This window comes from Capsicum annuum, chromosome 3 (assembly GCF_002878395.1).
Source record: "Capsicum annuum cultivar UCD-10X-F1 chromosome 3, UCD10Xv1.1, whole genome shotgun sequence".
In the NCBI taxonomy this organism is placed as follows: domain Eukaryota; kingdom Viridiplantae; phylum Streptophyta; class Magnoliopsida; order Solanales; family Solanaceae; genus Capsicum; species Capsicum annuum.
The window spans coordinates 17,588,620-17,604,946 of NC_061113.1; the positions used below are offsets into that span (position 1 = coordinate 17,588,620).

At 29.6% G+C, this 16,327-nt stretch overlaps 1 protein-coding gene across 1 annotated transcript; it reads right to left on the bottom strand.

Moving 5' to 3' along the window:
• Positions 1-10,029: 10,029 nt before the first annotated feature.
• On the bottom strand, positions 10,030-14,669 carry LOC124896591. The gene is made up of 16 exons (XM_047408174.1): positions 14,508-14,669; positions 13,914-14,012; positions 13,611-13,702; positions 13,331-13,574; positions 13,160-13,261; positions 12,605-12,719; positions 12,310-12,440; positions 12,177-12,217; positions 12,024-12,126; positions 11,623-11,948; positions 11,392-11,529; positions 11,170-11,299; positions 10,856-10,930; positions 10,688-10,783; positions 10,133-10,200; positions 10,030-10,036 (listed from the first exon to the last, which is right to left on the bottom strand). Exons 1-16 carry the CDS (start codon positions 14,667-14,669, stop codon positions 10,030-10,032), a joined length of 1,929 nt encoding a protein of 642 aa, XP_047264130.1.
• Between the last annotated feature and the right edge of the window lie 1,658 nt (positions 14,670-16,327).

Below are 16,327 nucleotides of genomic sequence, written 5' to 3' on the forward strand. Positions count from 1 at the left end.
ATACATAATGTTTCTTTAATGATTAAAAACTTCTACTTTGTCACCCATTTTAACGCAAGATATAATTACGTTTCGATATACGTTTTTCTTACACTTTACAAAGACATTGTATTAGATACATATTTTACAATATTTTACAATTGTATGTATCTAGAATAATGAAACATATAATACCATATAATGGTAGAAAGCAACACAACATTGCATTATTATGTATCTGTAACCGTTTTTTGTTCCTACTAAGACGTGTTATCTCTAAAGTGCATAACAAATTATAGCAGAACTTAATAAATCTAACTCTTAAAACTATTAACATATTAGATTTACAAGTGATATAAATTATTTTGAACTTGTATTTAAAAGTTTATTTGAAATACATATTACTAAATTGTATGAATCTAGTATAAGGAAACATATTTTACTATATAATAATAGTAAGCAACACCACGTAGCATTATTATGTATCTGTAACAATTTTTTGTTAATCCGAATACATGTTTGTCTCTAATTTGCATAACAAAAAGTATAAGAACTTATAGTACCAAATCTTAATAATATTGACAAATTATATTTTACATTAGATACAAATTTTGTAAACTTGTATCTATAAATTTTTGGGAGATACATCCTATAAAAATGTTCTATTTTCAATCATTTACAATGGCAGAACTACTAATATACAATTTAATAACATTATCAATTTAATGTATCTTAATTTCTATATGATGTGTCACGACAATGAGCTCATGAAAACATATATAACTAATTAACAAAGGTACGAAAACAACAATTTAGTTCGATAACGGTTTTTTTTAAAATTCTTAAAAAACAACGATATCAAAAATTAAAATGTTGAATCAAAGAGTTAAAAAATCCAGCAACATGCTGAGAATTATTCAACATTATTCATCAGTCAACTACATTGTCACTCCTCTTTTGGAAAAAAGTTACAAGTACGTCTATTGTGACCTTCATAACTACATCTCCTGCAACAATTATTGCTCGATGTCATTGTTTCACTTAATTTCTTGTGCCTGTTTTTCTTTAGTCCAAACACAATTCTCCAAACGACATCATAGGACATAGCTGAATCAATGAAAATAAAAGTTCAACTTATTTTTCTTCACTGCCAAAAAACAGATTACTAGATACATTAACTGCACAAACATGTATAACATGTATCTAAGATAAAACTTTTATGTTTGTTTCGTATGTTGTTATAGATAAAATTAAAACAAAACGAGATACATAATTAATCAGAATTATATAAACTCAGATACAAGATGAGCAAAATGTATCATTACATTAAAAATGTATCTCGACCTTATTAATATAAGGACAAAAAATTACTATAAAACAATAATGAACCAAACGTTAGATACAAAATTGAATTAACATAGAGATAATTAACAACAATTGATACATAAAAAACATATCATACCTTTTCTTGTACAATTTTTTGGCATAGAAATTGTAACGAGCCTCAATTTTTTTTTTCAGGTTTCTTCGATTTTCAGTTCTTCGATAATTGTCGAAATCAGTTTTTTGTAAGTTACATGTTCGCTGATCACTATTCCATCGCTCTTAAAGCCAACATACTTGATTTCGTTAACTCAAAAACCGAAATGATGTAACAACACTGAAATATTCATTTCAAATACACAAACAAAATTAACAAATAAAAAAAAATGATCGATTGATTGTTTTGAAGAAGCCGTATGAAGTTTTTGAAACTTCAAAACAAATTATGGAAAAGTTTTGGTTTAGAATGGTGGAATAACAAATTATTTACCATAAATCATGGAATTTTATTTTAATTTTTATCATAATTAGTTAGCTTAATTGTTGTTTTAATGCTACATTATCTGTTATATCCCTTAAAAAGTGCTAGTTAGTTTAATTGAAATATGTATCCATAGTATGTATCTAAGTTAATAAACATGTATCATCAAGGGTTAAAAGTTGAGATTTTATGAGATTTTGGAAATAGTTGGAATTTTTAGTAAATACTAGTAAGCATGTTGTTATATATGTAATTTTAACTTAAAATTAGGCCCTTAAAGGTCTGCCCTTGGGCCTAAACTTTATGGATTTAGTTTTGGAAAACTTTATGGCCTAAACTTTTGGAAATAGTTGGAATGAGAAAATCGATTTTCTCATGTATATCAGCTGTATACTGCAGCTATTCCCCACCCCCCCCATCCCTGCGTTTTTGTATATCGCATGTATATACAACTGTATTTTGATTGTATATCAGTCCAATATGGACTCTATAGTCGGCATTTTTAGGCTTTGTCTCATTCTCCATCTTCTGCGACATGTATATCAGCATCTTTGACTGTATATCACTTTCCATCGATCCTTTTTGGCCTTTGTGTGAAGGGTTTGACTCAAAGGAAGAGGGTCTTGTCTTCGGAAGGATGTAGGGGAGTCCAAATGGGACTCGAATAGAGGTTTTCATGCACAAAATCAGTGGGAAGGATTAGAAAGTTATATAACCAGTCATCTCCAAACTATAGTAAATGTGATTTGAATAAACTAGAGAATAACATGAGAATTAGGTGCAATTACGTGATGTAATTATAAATTTACATTTTATTTCTTTTTTTTTTAATTTTAATTTCTTTTTCTTTTAATTTTATTTTTTATTTCTATTATTTTAATTTCTTTTTTTATTTTTACATTATTTATCTTTCATCTCTTTTCTTCTCATTTTCCAACCTTTACTTCTTATGATTTAATATAATTACTCGTATTTTTTTCTTCATTTAGCACATTATTGCATTTTTATTCTAGTATTTGAATTAAAGTAGTATGTCATTATTGAATGAGTTGACTTATGTGTTTTCCTTTCTTTTGAATTATTTACTCGTTGGAATTTTATATAAGAGTATTGTGTTTTTTTCTTGAATTTTCAATTTGTGTTTTGTTTTATGTTTCAATTTATTTATTTTAGTACTATAGACTTGTTATTTAATATTTCATGTCACTTCAAATTGTCGAGTTAATTTTCCAAATTGTCATTGAACTTGTGCAAACATCCCATTAAAGTAATTTTTATTAATTTCCTTTAGGAAAATATTTTCATTAAACTATGTACATCTTTCCAAAATAAGTTGAAATTAAAAAATAGTTAAGGACATATTTGGAAAGCCATAGAAAAATTGAAATTATATATTATTAGACAATTTGTAGTGACATGCAATATGAAATAGCATGTCTATAATACTAAAACAAATAAATCGAAACATAAATTCAAAATCCAAGAGAAAAACGTAATGCTCTTGTATAAAATTCTGACGAGTAAATATAATTCAGAAGAACGAAAAACCCAAAAGTCTATAATCTCATTCAATAATAAAATATTATTTTAATTCAAACACTAGAATAAAAATTATAAAAATTCAATAATGTGCTAAATAAAGAAAAAAAAAGTAATTATATTGAATCATAAGAAGTAAAGTTAGAAAATGGAAGAAAAAACATAAAAATAAATAATGTAAAATGAAAAAAGAAATTAAAATAATAGAAATAAAAAAGAAATTTAGAAGAAAAAGATATTAAACTTTATTTTAAAAAAAAAAAAATGTAACTTTGTAATTACATTACGTAATTGCACCTAAAAGTGCATAGTTCAGTGACAATATTACCTTAAAAGAAACAAAAGAATTAACTCAAACAAAGAGTACGCTATATTTTTCAGCCTGCGACTTGATTATAAAATAAGGAACTAGGGAATAATTAATGTCTCATGAACGTATTAAGAAAATGAAGGGATGACTCTTTTAGATAGGGGATTAGTTTAAGCTAAACAAAATCTTATGAAAGTAATTCTAGAAAGTTTCAATCGACAAAGTTGTGATTTCTCAAAAGACAAGAAAGCAACTTAAGGCCTTCAAATTCTTGAATCCATATTCAAACAAAAGCTGAAATTTTAACTGTTGCATTATCATACTCACGTCAATTCAAGCACCCGTCTTTCAATGCTACATGAAGGAAAGAACCTAAATCTACAGCAACATAACCACCAACATCATTGTTTTACACTACACCGCAGAAAACAACGATGTACACGTTACCAAAAGAAGATGTCGAAGATGGAAAACTAGAAGAGAAAGGAGCGTTCACCTGTTTTCGGGCAGGAACCGAGACCGAGCGAACTTTAAACGAAATTCTACCGGGATTTGTTTCCGCCGGAGTTTCAATTGAATTTCAACGAAATTCGATAATTTCGCAGGAATCTGGAATAACTTCATCGGAATTTTTGGATTCTCTCTTTTTTTTTTGTCAGAATTGATTTCGAGTGTATTCCTCGCAAAACCTTTGGTTACGCGAGATTAGAGGAACGCTCCTCTCGAATCTTCAATTTTTCCCCAAAGGATCCCCTCCCAACTATTGTTCTTGAACGGGTATTTATAAGAGATTTTGGGACTGAATTTAGAGGGAAACAGAGGTTTATTTTCGGAATTCCCAAAAAGGTTTTGAAATTTAAAATTGGGGATGAGGTTGGTACGAAAAGGACCATTGCTGCTAAGCCATTTTTTTACCGTTGTGAAATGGGTTACCGTTGTTGTCGATCAGCAGCTATACAGCTGCGGATGTTGCACGTTGTTGCTGCCGTTGTGATAGCGTTGATATTGATGGTGTTTTTTTATTTCATTGAATGGGTTTTTTGGTTGAAGCTGTTGGTCGCTATTATCGTTGTTTGTTTGCTGTTTGTTGATACACAGCTTTGCTATGTTGCTGTTGCACGCTGTTATGCGTATGCGGGGATAAAAGAATGGGTCGGGTCTGTGTTGTATTGGGCTGGGGCGGTGGATGTGTTTTGGAGAAAGGAAAATAACATCTAAAATTAAAAGGGCATATGACATACTTAAGACCCTAATTATTAATTTTGTAGCAACAATTTCATAATTATATTTCTATAGCAACTTGTATTATGTATTTTTAAAAACTGATGCTAAAAAAATACATATACAACTATTTACCTCCCTTAAATAATTGAAATTTGTTGAGGTAAATATGGTATAATTACCAATTAATTAATTTTGTAGATTTCTTGTCCGTTAAAATAACTTCAATTACGCAAATTCCGTTTGAGCTTAACATCATTGATCAAATTTCAAATTTCAGTTTTCAAAATTAACGAGTTCATCTGAGGAAAAAAAATCAAAATCTGCTATTCGTTTTTACGGGAAATTTCATCTAATTCAACCGTGTTTTTATGTTCAACCATTGTTGTTGTTCATATGAAATTCTACAGTATCTTCTTCGAATTCAACATCAGTTTCAAAATGAAGCATTAATTTCTTTGAATCAAATCCAATTATAGATTCTTCAGTTCAAATTGTTCGAATTCAACTATCAGTTGAAAATTCATTTGTTATTGTTGTTTAAGGTACGTAATCATTAAGTATTTCTGGTTAAATTTTTTGTTTCAGCCATTACTGATGCTCCTATTTAGTTTCGATTTTTAATGAAAGCATGAGGAAATTCAACATATATAACAAAAACCTTCAGAATTGAAATTTTTCGTTGCAAAAATTCAGTTTATTAGTTGTTTCAGTTTTTTAGATTTCATTGATCGCCTATTTCTTTCAGTATTGGTTGTTGTTATTTTGATCGATTTAACAATTGATAAAATTGTGAAGCTTTATAGTATATTTTTAGAGTTTTGTATAATCGATTATGAAAATAAGTTAAACAAATTTCGAGTTGAATTTGATTCAATTATTTTATGAAAATCATTGCTTAATGGATGATTGAATTGAGCTGCTGAATGTGATAAAATTCTATTCACACAGTTGAAAATTTAATTTAGGTATATTCCATCTGTATTTTTTGATATGCTTAATGTTAACACTGCATATGTATTTTTGAACAGCTTAATGTTAACACTGCATATGTATTTTTTGGTTTTCTTGTCGGAATTTGATAGTATAACTATTTTTGCTGATAATATACTTTATACAAGTTTTTCTTCAGTTTGATTCAGTAGTTTCTGTATTTGGTTTAATAGTTTTTTTTGTGTTTGTATTTTACATTAAACAAATTTTGTTTAAATTTTTTTTTTTTTTGAATGGAGATGTTGGCTGTGTAAGTTTATTTGCAGTTAAAGCTGAAAAGTGTTTGTTTTAACAAGTTATAATTTGACAACATGTTTATATTTGTTTTTTTTTTTTTGGTTAAATCAAGTAGAAATGGGAAGCATACCAGTGCTTGTGAAGCACTCTAGTCGGTGGACGTATGAAAAAAAAACTACGAAGAATATATCACTAATGCTATATTGTTGAGCACATCAACAATACTTATTGAGCTGCACGATGAATTGGCATCTCACTTAAGTGTGGTTAAACGAGGAAACGTATTCTAGTGGAATATCAAATTACTACTAATGCAGGGCAAATAGAAATACATAATGATATGGGTTTAAAGGTGTTTATATTTTAGAAAAAGCAGATACAAGACATGAATTGTCTTCCTTTATATGTAAGTATTTTGGAGAAAGTTGTAGGGAGCAACGTGGCTAGTTCTTCTATGTGTGTTGCTGAAAGAATAACCAACTGTAACAACATTCAAACACTGATAAATACAACAAATGAAGGAGCTTTAGTGGTTTGTGAAGATACACAGGCATTAGATGTATTTGAAATGGATATTGTGGAGTTGATTATCTCAGATCCACATCACAAACATGTTGAGGAACCAGGTTTACTTGAGAAAATTTTTTTTGAAGTCAGTCATGAAGGACTATTCAATTAGGGAGAAGTTTCAAATGCAAAGTAAAAGGTCAAGTAAGAAAACGTACGTGCATTCTATATCACTCTATTGTTGTTTAATATTAGTTTGGCTATGTATTTTTAAAATATTTAATTATGTGGGATGCAGGTATACGTTGTCTTGCAAATCAAGAAAATGCGAGTTTTTAATTCGTGCATCAGGAATGGGAGAAACTGGAATGTTTAGAATAAGAGAATTCAAACCTCAACATACATGCACGATGAAGAACAAGATCTATCCAAAGGTGCATGCTACTAGTATGTTGATAGGTGGTATTGTTAAACCAAAATTCAAGAACCACAAAAGAAAATACAGTGCAACAGAAATTAGAAATGACATGAAGGAAGATTTTGGTATGGAGCTGACATACATTTTATGTTGGAGGGCGAAAGAAAGAGCGTTAGAAGAGTTGAGGGGTAAGCCATCAACATCTTATGGAAAACTGTCATCATACTTATATGTACTAAATACTACCATCCAGAGTCACATATAAGAATGAAGAAGATAGGTGAGAATGAGTTCTTGTATGTATTTATCGCTCTAAATGCATTCATTAAGGGATTCGATCATTGTAGACCGATCGTAGTTGTTGATGCTAGTCATCTGAGAGGAAATTATATTGGGGCATTTGTAACAGCATGTATAATGGATGGATCGGGTTAGTATGAATTTATAATAATTATATTGTAAAACTTGTTGTATGTTTTTGTATTTCTGCGTATCACCTGAAAATACATAGCTCCACCAGATATATACATATCTGTATAAAATTACCTAAAGTTTCAAAATTTTCATGAATTAAAACATTTAAAAATGATTATGTTTTATAGTTATGTGTGTCTAAATTTTATTATATGTAATTGATACCATTTATTTGATAAAATATACAGTTTTAATTACCTGTATATATAATAAATACATATGCAGTTCCTATATGTATTTTTATTTTACTGCGCATAATTATTTTGTTTATACAGGTCATATATTCCCTCTGGCGTATGGTGTGATTGATTCTGAAAATGATGCATCATGGACGTGGTTCTTTCATAATCTAAAGGAAGCGTATGGGGAAAGACAAAACATGTGTGTTTTTTCTGATAGGAATCCAAGCATCATAAATATTGTTAGCGATGTGTACAACGATGTTTCACATTATACATGTATGTGACATCTATGGGGGAATGGTAAAAAACTTTACAGAAAGTTACACGATGCATTGTCGGAGATCTTTTATACAATGGCCAAATCATATTCAAAATCAGAATTCCAAATGTTAATGAAAAAAGTTAAGGCAGTTGATATTAGGGTGAAGAATTATTTGGAATTGGCTGGTTACGAAAAGTGGGCTAGGTCCTATGCAACAGTTAACCGAGGGTGGACTTTGACTTCAAACATTGCGGAGTCAATACATGAAATACTTGTATCAGCTAGAGAACTGTCAATTTATGACTTTCTTGAGGAGATTCGATTATTGTTTGCAAAATGAAACTGCAAAAATAGGCAACAGTCTTTATATACCTTCACACCACTCATTGGAAAGTTTTATGACATACTCAAAGAGAACGAGGCTCTGTGTACTCATATGACGGTATGACCTTTTACATTTTTGGAATTTATACTTCTGAAAAATAATAATTAATAGAATAACTTCCATTAAGCGCTAAATGAATAGAAACATTTAAAAAAAAAAAACTAAAAAGTTAAATAAGAAAAATATTATGTACTCTGCATATGTATTTTTACTTTGTATGTGTATTTTTTTTCTAAAAAAATGCTGGTGTGCTTACAACATATTGTATAAATATGAATTTCATCGTTTTGTAGCATATCATTAAACTTTTTATTTTTGTATCAGGTTGCACCAGCCACAGAATATGTGTATACGGCACATGACAAACAAAAACACTACATTGTTTGCCTTAAAGAAAAAAATGTTCATGTAATGCATTTTAAATAGATCAGATACCATGTGCACACGCTTGTGCGGTGTTGGAGAAGAAGAATTTTAAGAAGGGGCCATACTGTTATGATTTGTTTAAACCAAAAACTGTTTTGAAAACATATGATGTTCCTATCTACTCGTTACCACAAAAAGATGACTGGCTAATTCCAGAGAGCGTACTTGGTGAAATAGTACTGCCTCCAAAATACAAAAGACCTCCAGGAAAATCTGCGAAGAAGGATTGTGGAAAATCAGGCCGGGATATGTTTGAAAAGAAGAACATCAATTCATGTGGTGGTTGTGGGGCTAAGGGTCACAATAGGCGTTCCTATAGGAAATATCGAAAATGAAACATTTCTCTTTTCGTATTATTGCTTAAAATTTTATTTTCATTTTTTATAAACTTGAACTATTTTTTTAATCATCATTTGACAAGTGAACACACTTAAATCTGAATTCTGCATATGTATATGTTGAAAGATCTGAACATTGCATATGTATTTTGAATATGCAGTTCATATGTATTTTTAGCATTGAATATACTTTTTAGGTTAAAGTTGGTAACTTTGATTAACCAAACACTTATTTCGTTCGTAATTGTTAATTGATTTAGCCACATATGACATATTCTGCAAATCTATGTTTGAATTTCAAAATCTTAGCGCAGCATATGTGTTTATATGATAAAAATATATTTAAATGTATAATACATATGTATTTTTAATAAAAAATATTAACACTGCATATGTATTTATGTAAAATAAAATCTCACCATAAATTACAGAATTGTATTAAAAGTTCAAAATTATCTTTAATTCTAGTTTTCATTTATAATCATATTAATTGGACACATATCAAAATAAATATTAGTTATGAACAATATGTATTTTAGAAAATCTTATTATTAACACCGCATATGTATTTTTATGCTAAAGTTTATTTATAATGCTTACATATTTTTTAGCAAAATATGAACACTGCATATGTATTTTCTAATATTGCATATGTATTTTAACATAACATTGACATTTTTAAACTAAAAATTTCAGATATATTTTTTGAAATGCTTAGGCATAACATTGCATATGTATTTTTCTCATCTAAAAATAATACATATGTATTTTTTAGACATAAAAATTCCTGCATATGTATTTTAATCATAATATGAACAATACATATGTATTTTTTTCTAACAAAATCACACAGTAAAATGAAGAACAGCATAAAGGACTCGTATTAAACTTGAATTAGTACTATTATAACCTACAATTAGAACCACTTCAAAACATCAAAATTAGTTTGTATAATCAGTACCTACATCCATAAACCAGCATCTAAACTATATAAAGTAATCAATCCATCATCCATCATACATCAAAAACTTCAGTTACACTAGTTATTCTACTTTACCTTGGAGGACTCAAAGGTGGTTCGACATTACTATGAACATTTACGTCTTGCTTTCTGGTCCCATAATCCTATAAAAGTACAGCATATCTTGTACGGAGTGCATTGGGGTCGAACTCATTCGCAAGAATTTTGTGACCATAAGAAAGACACTCCACATATGTAACCATATAGACACCACAATCCCTACAAAAACAATAAAAAGAAACACATATGTGCTTTAATATATATTGTACAAACATACAATTTTGTTATATGTAAATTAAATAACTTACAAGCTTCCGCTCGGTTGTTGAGGCAAACTTTCTTGAAATAACATATCAAACATATCTGAGGAGTCTATGTCTTTGTATTTTGGATGATTTTCAACATGATTTCCTTTCTTAACGTAGAGATCACAATGTTCGAGACAAATGAGATAATCGCAGCTAATTTCTCAATAACATCAAGAACAGCCGAATAATGACTAGATGATTCATAGGAATCATATTGGAATATGCATCTCTCGGAGAAAGATAAAATTGCTAGCACCCAATGATATTTTTCCTTTATACTTACTGGAATATAAATGTCTTCCATTGTATGCCATGGCACAGCAGCATGCATAAGGAACCCATTTATGTATTCATTAAGATGTGCCACATGTCCTCCCGCCTAAAGGTTTTCAGCATCCGCAGAATAAACATCATGAACAGATCTAATTATGTTCATAAAGTTGCAATCTACTGTGCTGAATTTGTAAGACCTGTTGGGGTCATACTTCGACTTCTTCCTTAAGTAGTAGAAGCAAACATCAATATGCTGCAGTAAGTAAGAACACAAATTTTAGATAATTCAAACTATTTGTATACTAAATTTAGCATGTGTATGTAATATAAAAATACATATGTAAGTTAAAGTGCATCACATCCTTTCTTATATAATAAAAAATTACATAGGAAAATACTTATTTGCACCTGCATAAGTATTTACTACCATAATATGTAGTTTAATTAGTGCTATAAATGTAAAAAAAATATTGTAAAAAAAAATATGCTAACCGAGTCGGTCCATGACTGATCAGGAAACCCCATTGTGTAGAACCAGTTTTTATCTTCAATGGTCTCAATTTCTAAATGCATCATTGGAATGGTTGATTTCCCCCTTTTGTAATGATCCGCATTTCCCTTTCTGTTTTTTTTGTTAATCAGTATATGTTAAATCATGAGAACATAATGTAATTTAAAAAAAAAAAAAAACTTAAAACAGTTCAATAGAAATACCTTTTAGCATGAACTTTGATAAGGTCTTTAGAAATCCAATCCATGAACTTGTTGACAATCTTCATATACACAATCCCATCAATCGGATGATAAATAAATGAATGTTTCTGTGGGAATATACGTATGTGCCCTTCCAATCTGTCTATATAGTTACGTAATACAAAAAGGTAATTATTAAAAAGTATTTGCATAACATGTTACATTGTAAACTAAATATATAACTAATTGTACTTATCAGCAACTGAAACAAATTTCATCGTGTAAGGTGACTCTTTGAATTTGGATGGTCGCCTAATCCTTAACTTAGGAATAGGAGTTTGAAGTTCACAATTATCAGAGGGATGAACAATGATGCTTTTACTACTGTATACATTCAAACTAAGAAGCAAGTCATCATGGATTGTGTCTTGTGAATCAGACAAAATCGTTTCATCCCTTTGTTCATCAGTAGTTAATTCTTGTATTTTAGGAGTTGTCATAATCTGCTCCTCCATACCAAGATCAACCTTTTCGTGCATGTCTGCTTTAGAGCTTGATCCAATGTTCTCTTTGTTTTCCTTCAAAAATGAAAAACATTTATTTTTTATGTCAAAAATAACCCACATAACCTCAGATATATTCATAATACATACCTGACAATGATCTTGAACAACAGATTCGGACTTTTTATCATTAAAATGTTCATCAATTTGTTCTTCTTCAGAAGTTGCCAATGGATGTCTCGTGATGCTTTCTCTTTGGTATGCATTAAGACTTGTAACAACTCATCTGGGATTGTAAACTACGAATCAGACAAATTTGTATCATCCAATTTCTCATTAGTGATCTGCAATAGAAATGAAAGAAAATATATAATTGACTTATGGATTGTTATGATTTTTACATCACATAAACTGAAGTTTAATTCATTATACATACTCGATCATCGTGATGAACAATATTCTCAGAAAGATTATAATCCAAATTTATACTTTGGAAAAGCTCATCAGGGATTAAATGTTGATAATCAATTTCAATGTTTGTTTTATCTGGATGCAAATCAATGCAACCTTTGTAAACAAGTAAAAAAAATTAAACCAACTCGAAACAAAAATTCAGTTGTATATGTTTATACAGGACTATATATAAAATAACATATAACTGCACAAAAAAAGTAATTACATTTGTGCACTCAAAAGAATAATTATATTTTAGTTATTTTTTACCTTTGTACCATCCTGATTCTCATCCAAATTTTGATCAACAGTAGGACTGAATTGTTGTGGTGATGTTTCGACACCAGCATAATCCATCTGTTGTGCTTCAACCTCTGTATCTTCATATTGTTGCTACAAGTATAATTTGAATAAACTACTATTATTTGATTTCACTTAATATGTATATATCAACCCACTAAAAATACATAGTATTGAAAAATACATTTCTTGACACACTGCATATATATTTTGTAATACATTTCATATGTATTTTTTGAAAATCAACTCATATGTATTTTTTGAATAAACTACATATGAACTTTTAGTAATATACTGCACATGTATTTTTTTACAAACTTTGGATATGTATTTATCAAAATACATTTCTTGACACACTGCATATGTATTTTGTATTATATTTCATATGTATTTTTTTTTTTATATCAAATCATATGTATTTTTTGTATAAACTTCATATGTATTTTTAGCAATATACTGCATATATTTTTTCATATACTCTGCATATGTATTTTTTTAATACTGTGGATATTATATAATAATAAAATTTTTACCTTGCTATGTCCAATTGCTTTGACCATTTTTTTGAACTTTTTCTTCACTAATTGACGAATTCGAGTAAACTCTTCACGAACTCCTTTAAACTCTTGACGAACCTGTATTCATACAAATTCAGTAAACACATATTTTTAAATGTAAAACAAACATTTAACAAAAGAAATTACCTCTTCGCGGAATACATCAAAAACTTTCTTAGAAATAAATGTTTCTTTCTCAACATGACTCTCACGCTTTGACACGGCTACTTCCTCTACATGACTATCTGCCTTTGACTGTACCTGAGGAAAAATAACCCTAACTATTTGCTTACCTTCCTTCGTTTGTGAAGAAGAAGCCTGTCGTGTTGGAATTAGCTTGAATACTGGTGTCTTCACTACAGCAGCCTTGGCAGCACGATGAGATGGAGTCCTCGTTTGGGAATGCGCGTCAACAATATTGACTTACTTTTTCCCTGAAGGTTTCTTCGCTACTGGGGTTGATGAATCCACCTTCTGTTTCTTCTTTGAACGTTCATTGATCTTCTTTGGTGGTGGATCCTGAAAGTTATTGTCAATCAACAGAACGTTCATCTTCAATTACATCCTTCTGTGGTATTTCAAGCTTTTTCAATTCCATTTCAGTTGGCTCTATGTTCTTAAATACAACCTACGAATATGTTAAATAATATGTTAAACAATTGAAAATTAAAAAAAATATATGTATACAATACAATACATATCAATGCAGATATATTTGTTCACAACAAACCTTGCCATTGTCCTTGAACATAGCATTCGTCAAAAACCCATATCGTGGACGAGGTGCAATCGTCTTCCAATTTAATAATCGATGAATTTGATTCTCAACCTTCAATGCAATCTTTGGTGGGACATTTGAACAACACTCATATAGCCACACTTGAATAGCCAGTGGCGTTCCCTGAATCAAATAAAATTTGCCCCCAGCTTTCAGCCGGTTGTTCAAACTTCTAGCCAGATCTTCAAAAGATAAAGAACACCATGGAAAATCCTTATATATACCACTATCTGCCAAATCAAAATGAAGACGGGGTATAACAACAGTGTCACTGTTAGACTACACAAATGAATGTAGGAAATATAGAATTGCAAATTTCTCAGCATCCTCATCATTGTTCTCCCCCCATAGTTTCCCCGTGAATATAATTTCTGCCCTACTGAAATACTTTTCAATCATCCTATTTGGTACACCCTTATCAAAAACAAAGTCATACCTAATATACACACAATTTAATCCAGTTATGATAGCAAATTTCATGAGAGTAAAACTAAGAGAGGTGACATTAGCACAGATCATAATCCTAGAAGAAGAACTACCGTTCACCTCAAGCTTCATAATGCATCTGCACAACTGTGCTTGCACTACACACTGCTTCTTCTTTATAAAATAACCAAAAATGTTATTCTCACAAAAGTTTTTAAACTGTTCCTTGTTTAAAATTGTGCATATGCTTCCATAAATATCATTGTCACTGTACGAGCACATGTACGGTACAAATCTTGAAAGTTTTCTGACAAGGAATATTTTATTCCGCATCACCTATACAAAGTAAAACTACCACTTCTTAATCTGTAAACTTAATTCAATCAAACAAAAAAAAAAACATATAACATGCATATATATTTCAGATGATTAAAATTCATATGTATTTTGATCAAATCATAACTGCAACCAACACTGAAAAAGACATGTCAAATGTACTAAAAATACATATAGACAATAGGCTGTTATGGTAGTTAAACTAAAATAACATGCATATGTATTTTGACCATATAAAAAATACAACAAACACTGAAAAATATAAATACTCAAAAATGCATATCAACTATACTAAAAATACATATAGGTCAAAATTATTCAGCTGTACTAAAAATACATATCAACTATACTAAAATTACATATCACCTATACTAGAAAAATATATATCCAAATACTATTCATGAGTAGTTAATTCAACAATATATTTTCATATAATCCCTAAATATCATCATAACAGAAAATACATAATTACTTGAACACAAAAAAAATAATACATTTACAAACAAAAAAAATACCTCTTCCTCACTTTCTTCTTCAGTTCATCATAAGATTTGTCAACATCGTCTTCAATTTCTTTATATTTCCTTTTCTTCTGGTACCGTTTTTTAGTTTTTTGCTCCTTTGGAGAAGGAGTTTTCTTCAACCTTTTTTTTTTTTAAATTTCCGTTATCTTCACTTCGTCGTTATGAAACTTTGACCTAATCTCTTTTGATCTACCAGATTTCCTCAACTGTAAAGGATTTGAAACAACAGTAACTAAATCTTCTTGAGTTAACCCAAGACTAAAAGATGGTGCATCATACACTAATTTCATATTCCTTGTACCACTGTTTATAGGTGTTTTTGCAGTATGTTCATCCATTAAAACACAAAATCCTTAAAAATTAAATTTCTGATGAATTAAAGTAGAAAAAAAAATAAAATGCTCACATGCAAAATGCGATTAATAATTACTTGAACTATGGGAAGCAAATTCTTATCACAGATCATCCAAGAATCGTGCAAAATGCAATAAGATTGAGGAGAGAGTGATGGTTAATGGCAGAAAAATAGGAAAAAGAAATTTAAATTAAGGAAAGATAAAGAAGGAGGAGTGAAAAGGGGAATTTTATCACAGTAAAAAAATTATTCGGCAAAAAAATAGGGACCACTTAAAATAATGCTACATATGTTATAGAATGTAATTGGGGAAAAGTGTTGCTATTTTTTGTAATTAAGTACTTAAGTATGTTAACATATGTATTTTATCCAAATTAAAATAATATCACAAAAATAGCATCCACAATTAAATGCCCACTAAATAGCCACTCCTAGTATAAACAGTGTATCATTTCATCTTCTTCTCCACGTTTTTCTCCATTCCAACCATATTATGAATTTCACATAGAAATTAAAAAAAAAAATTCAACCCACCAAAATTCAACCAATTTCACCCCAATTTCCAATCTCAGATACCAAAATTTAAATCTTCACCAAAATCTACAAATACACATATTTTTTAGCAAAAAATATGTGATAACATTGGAATGTTCCTTCAAGAATTTGTTACTATTGCAGATTACACACCCTCTGGTTTTCTAATTTGGTCTACTTGGTTGATTTCC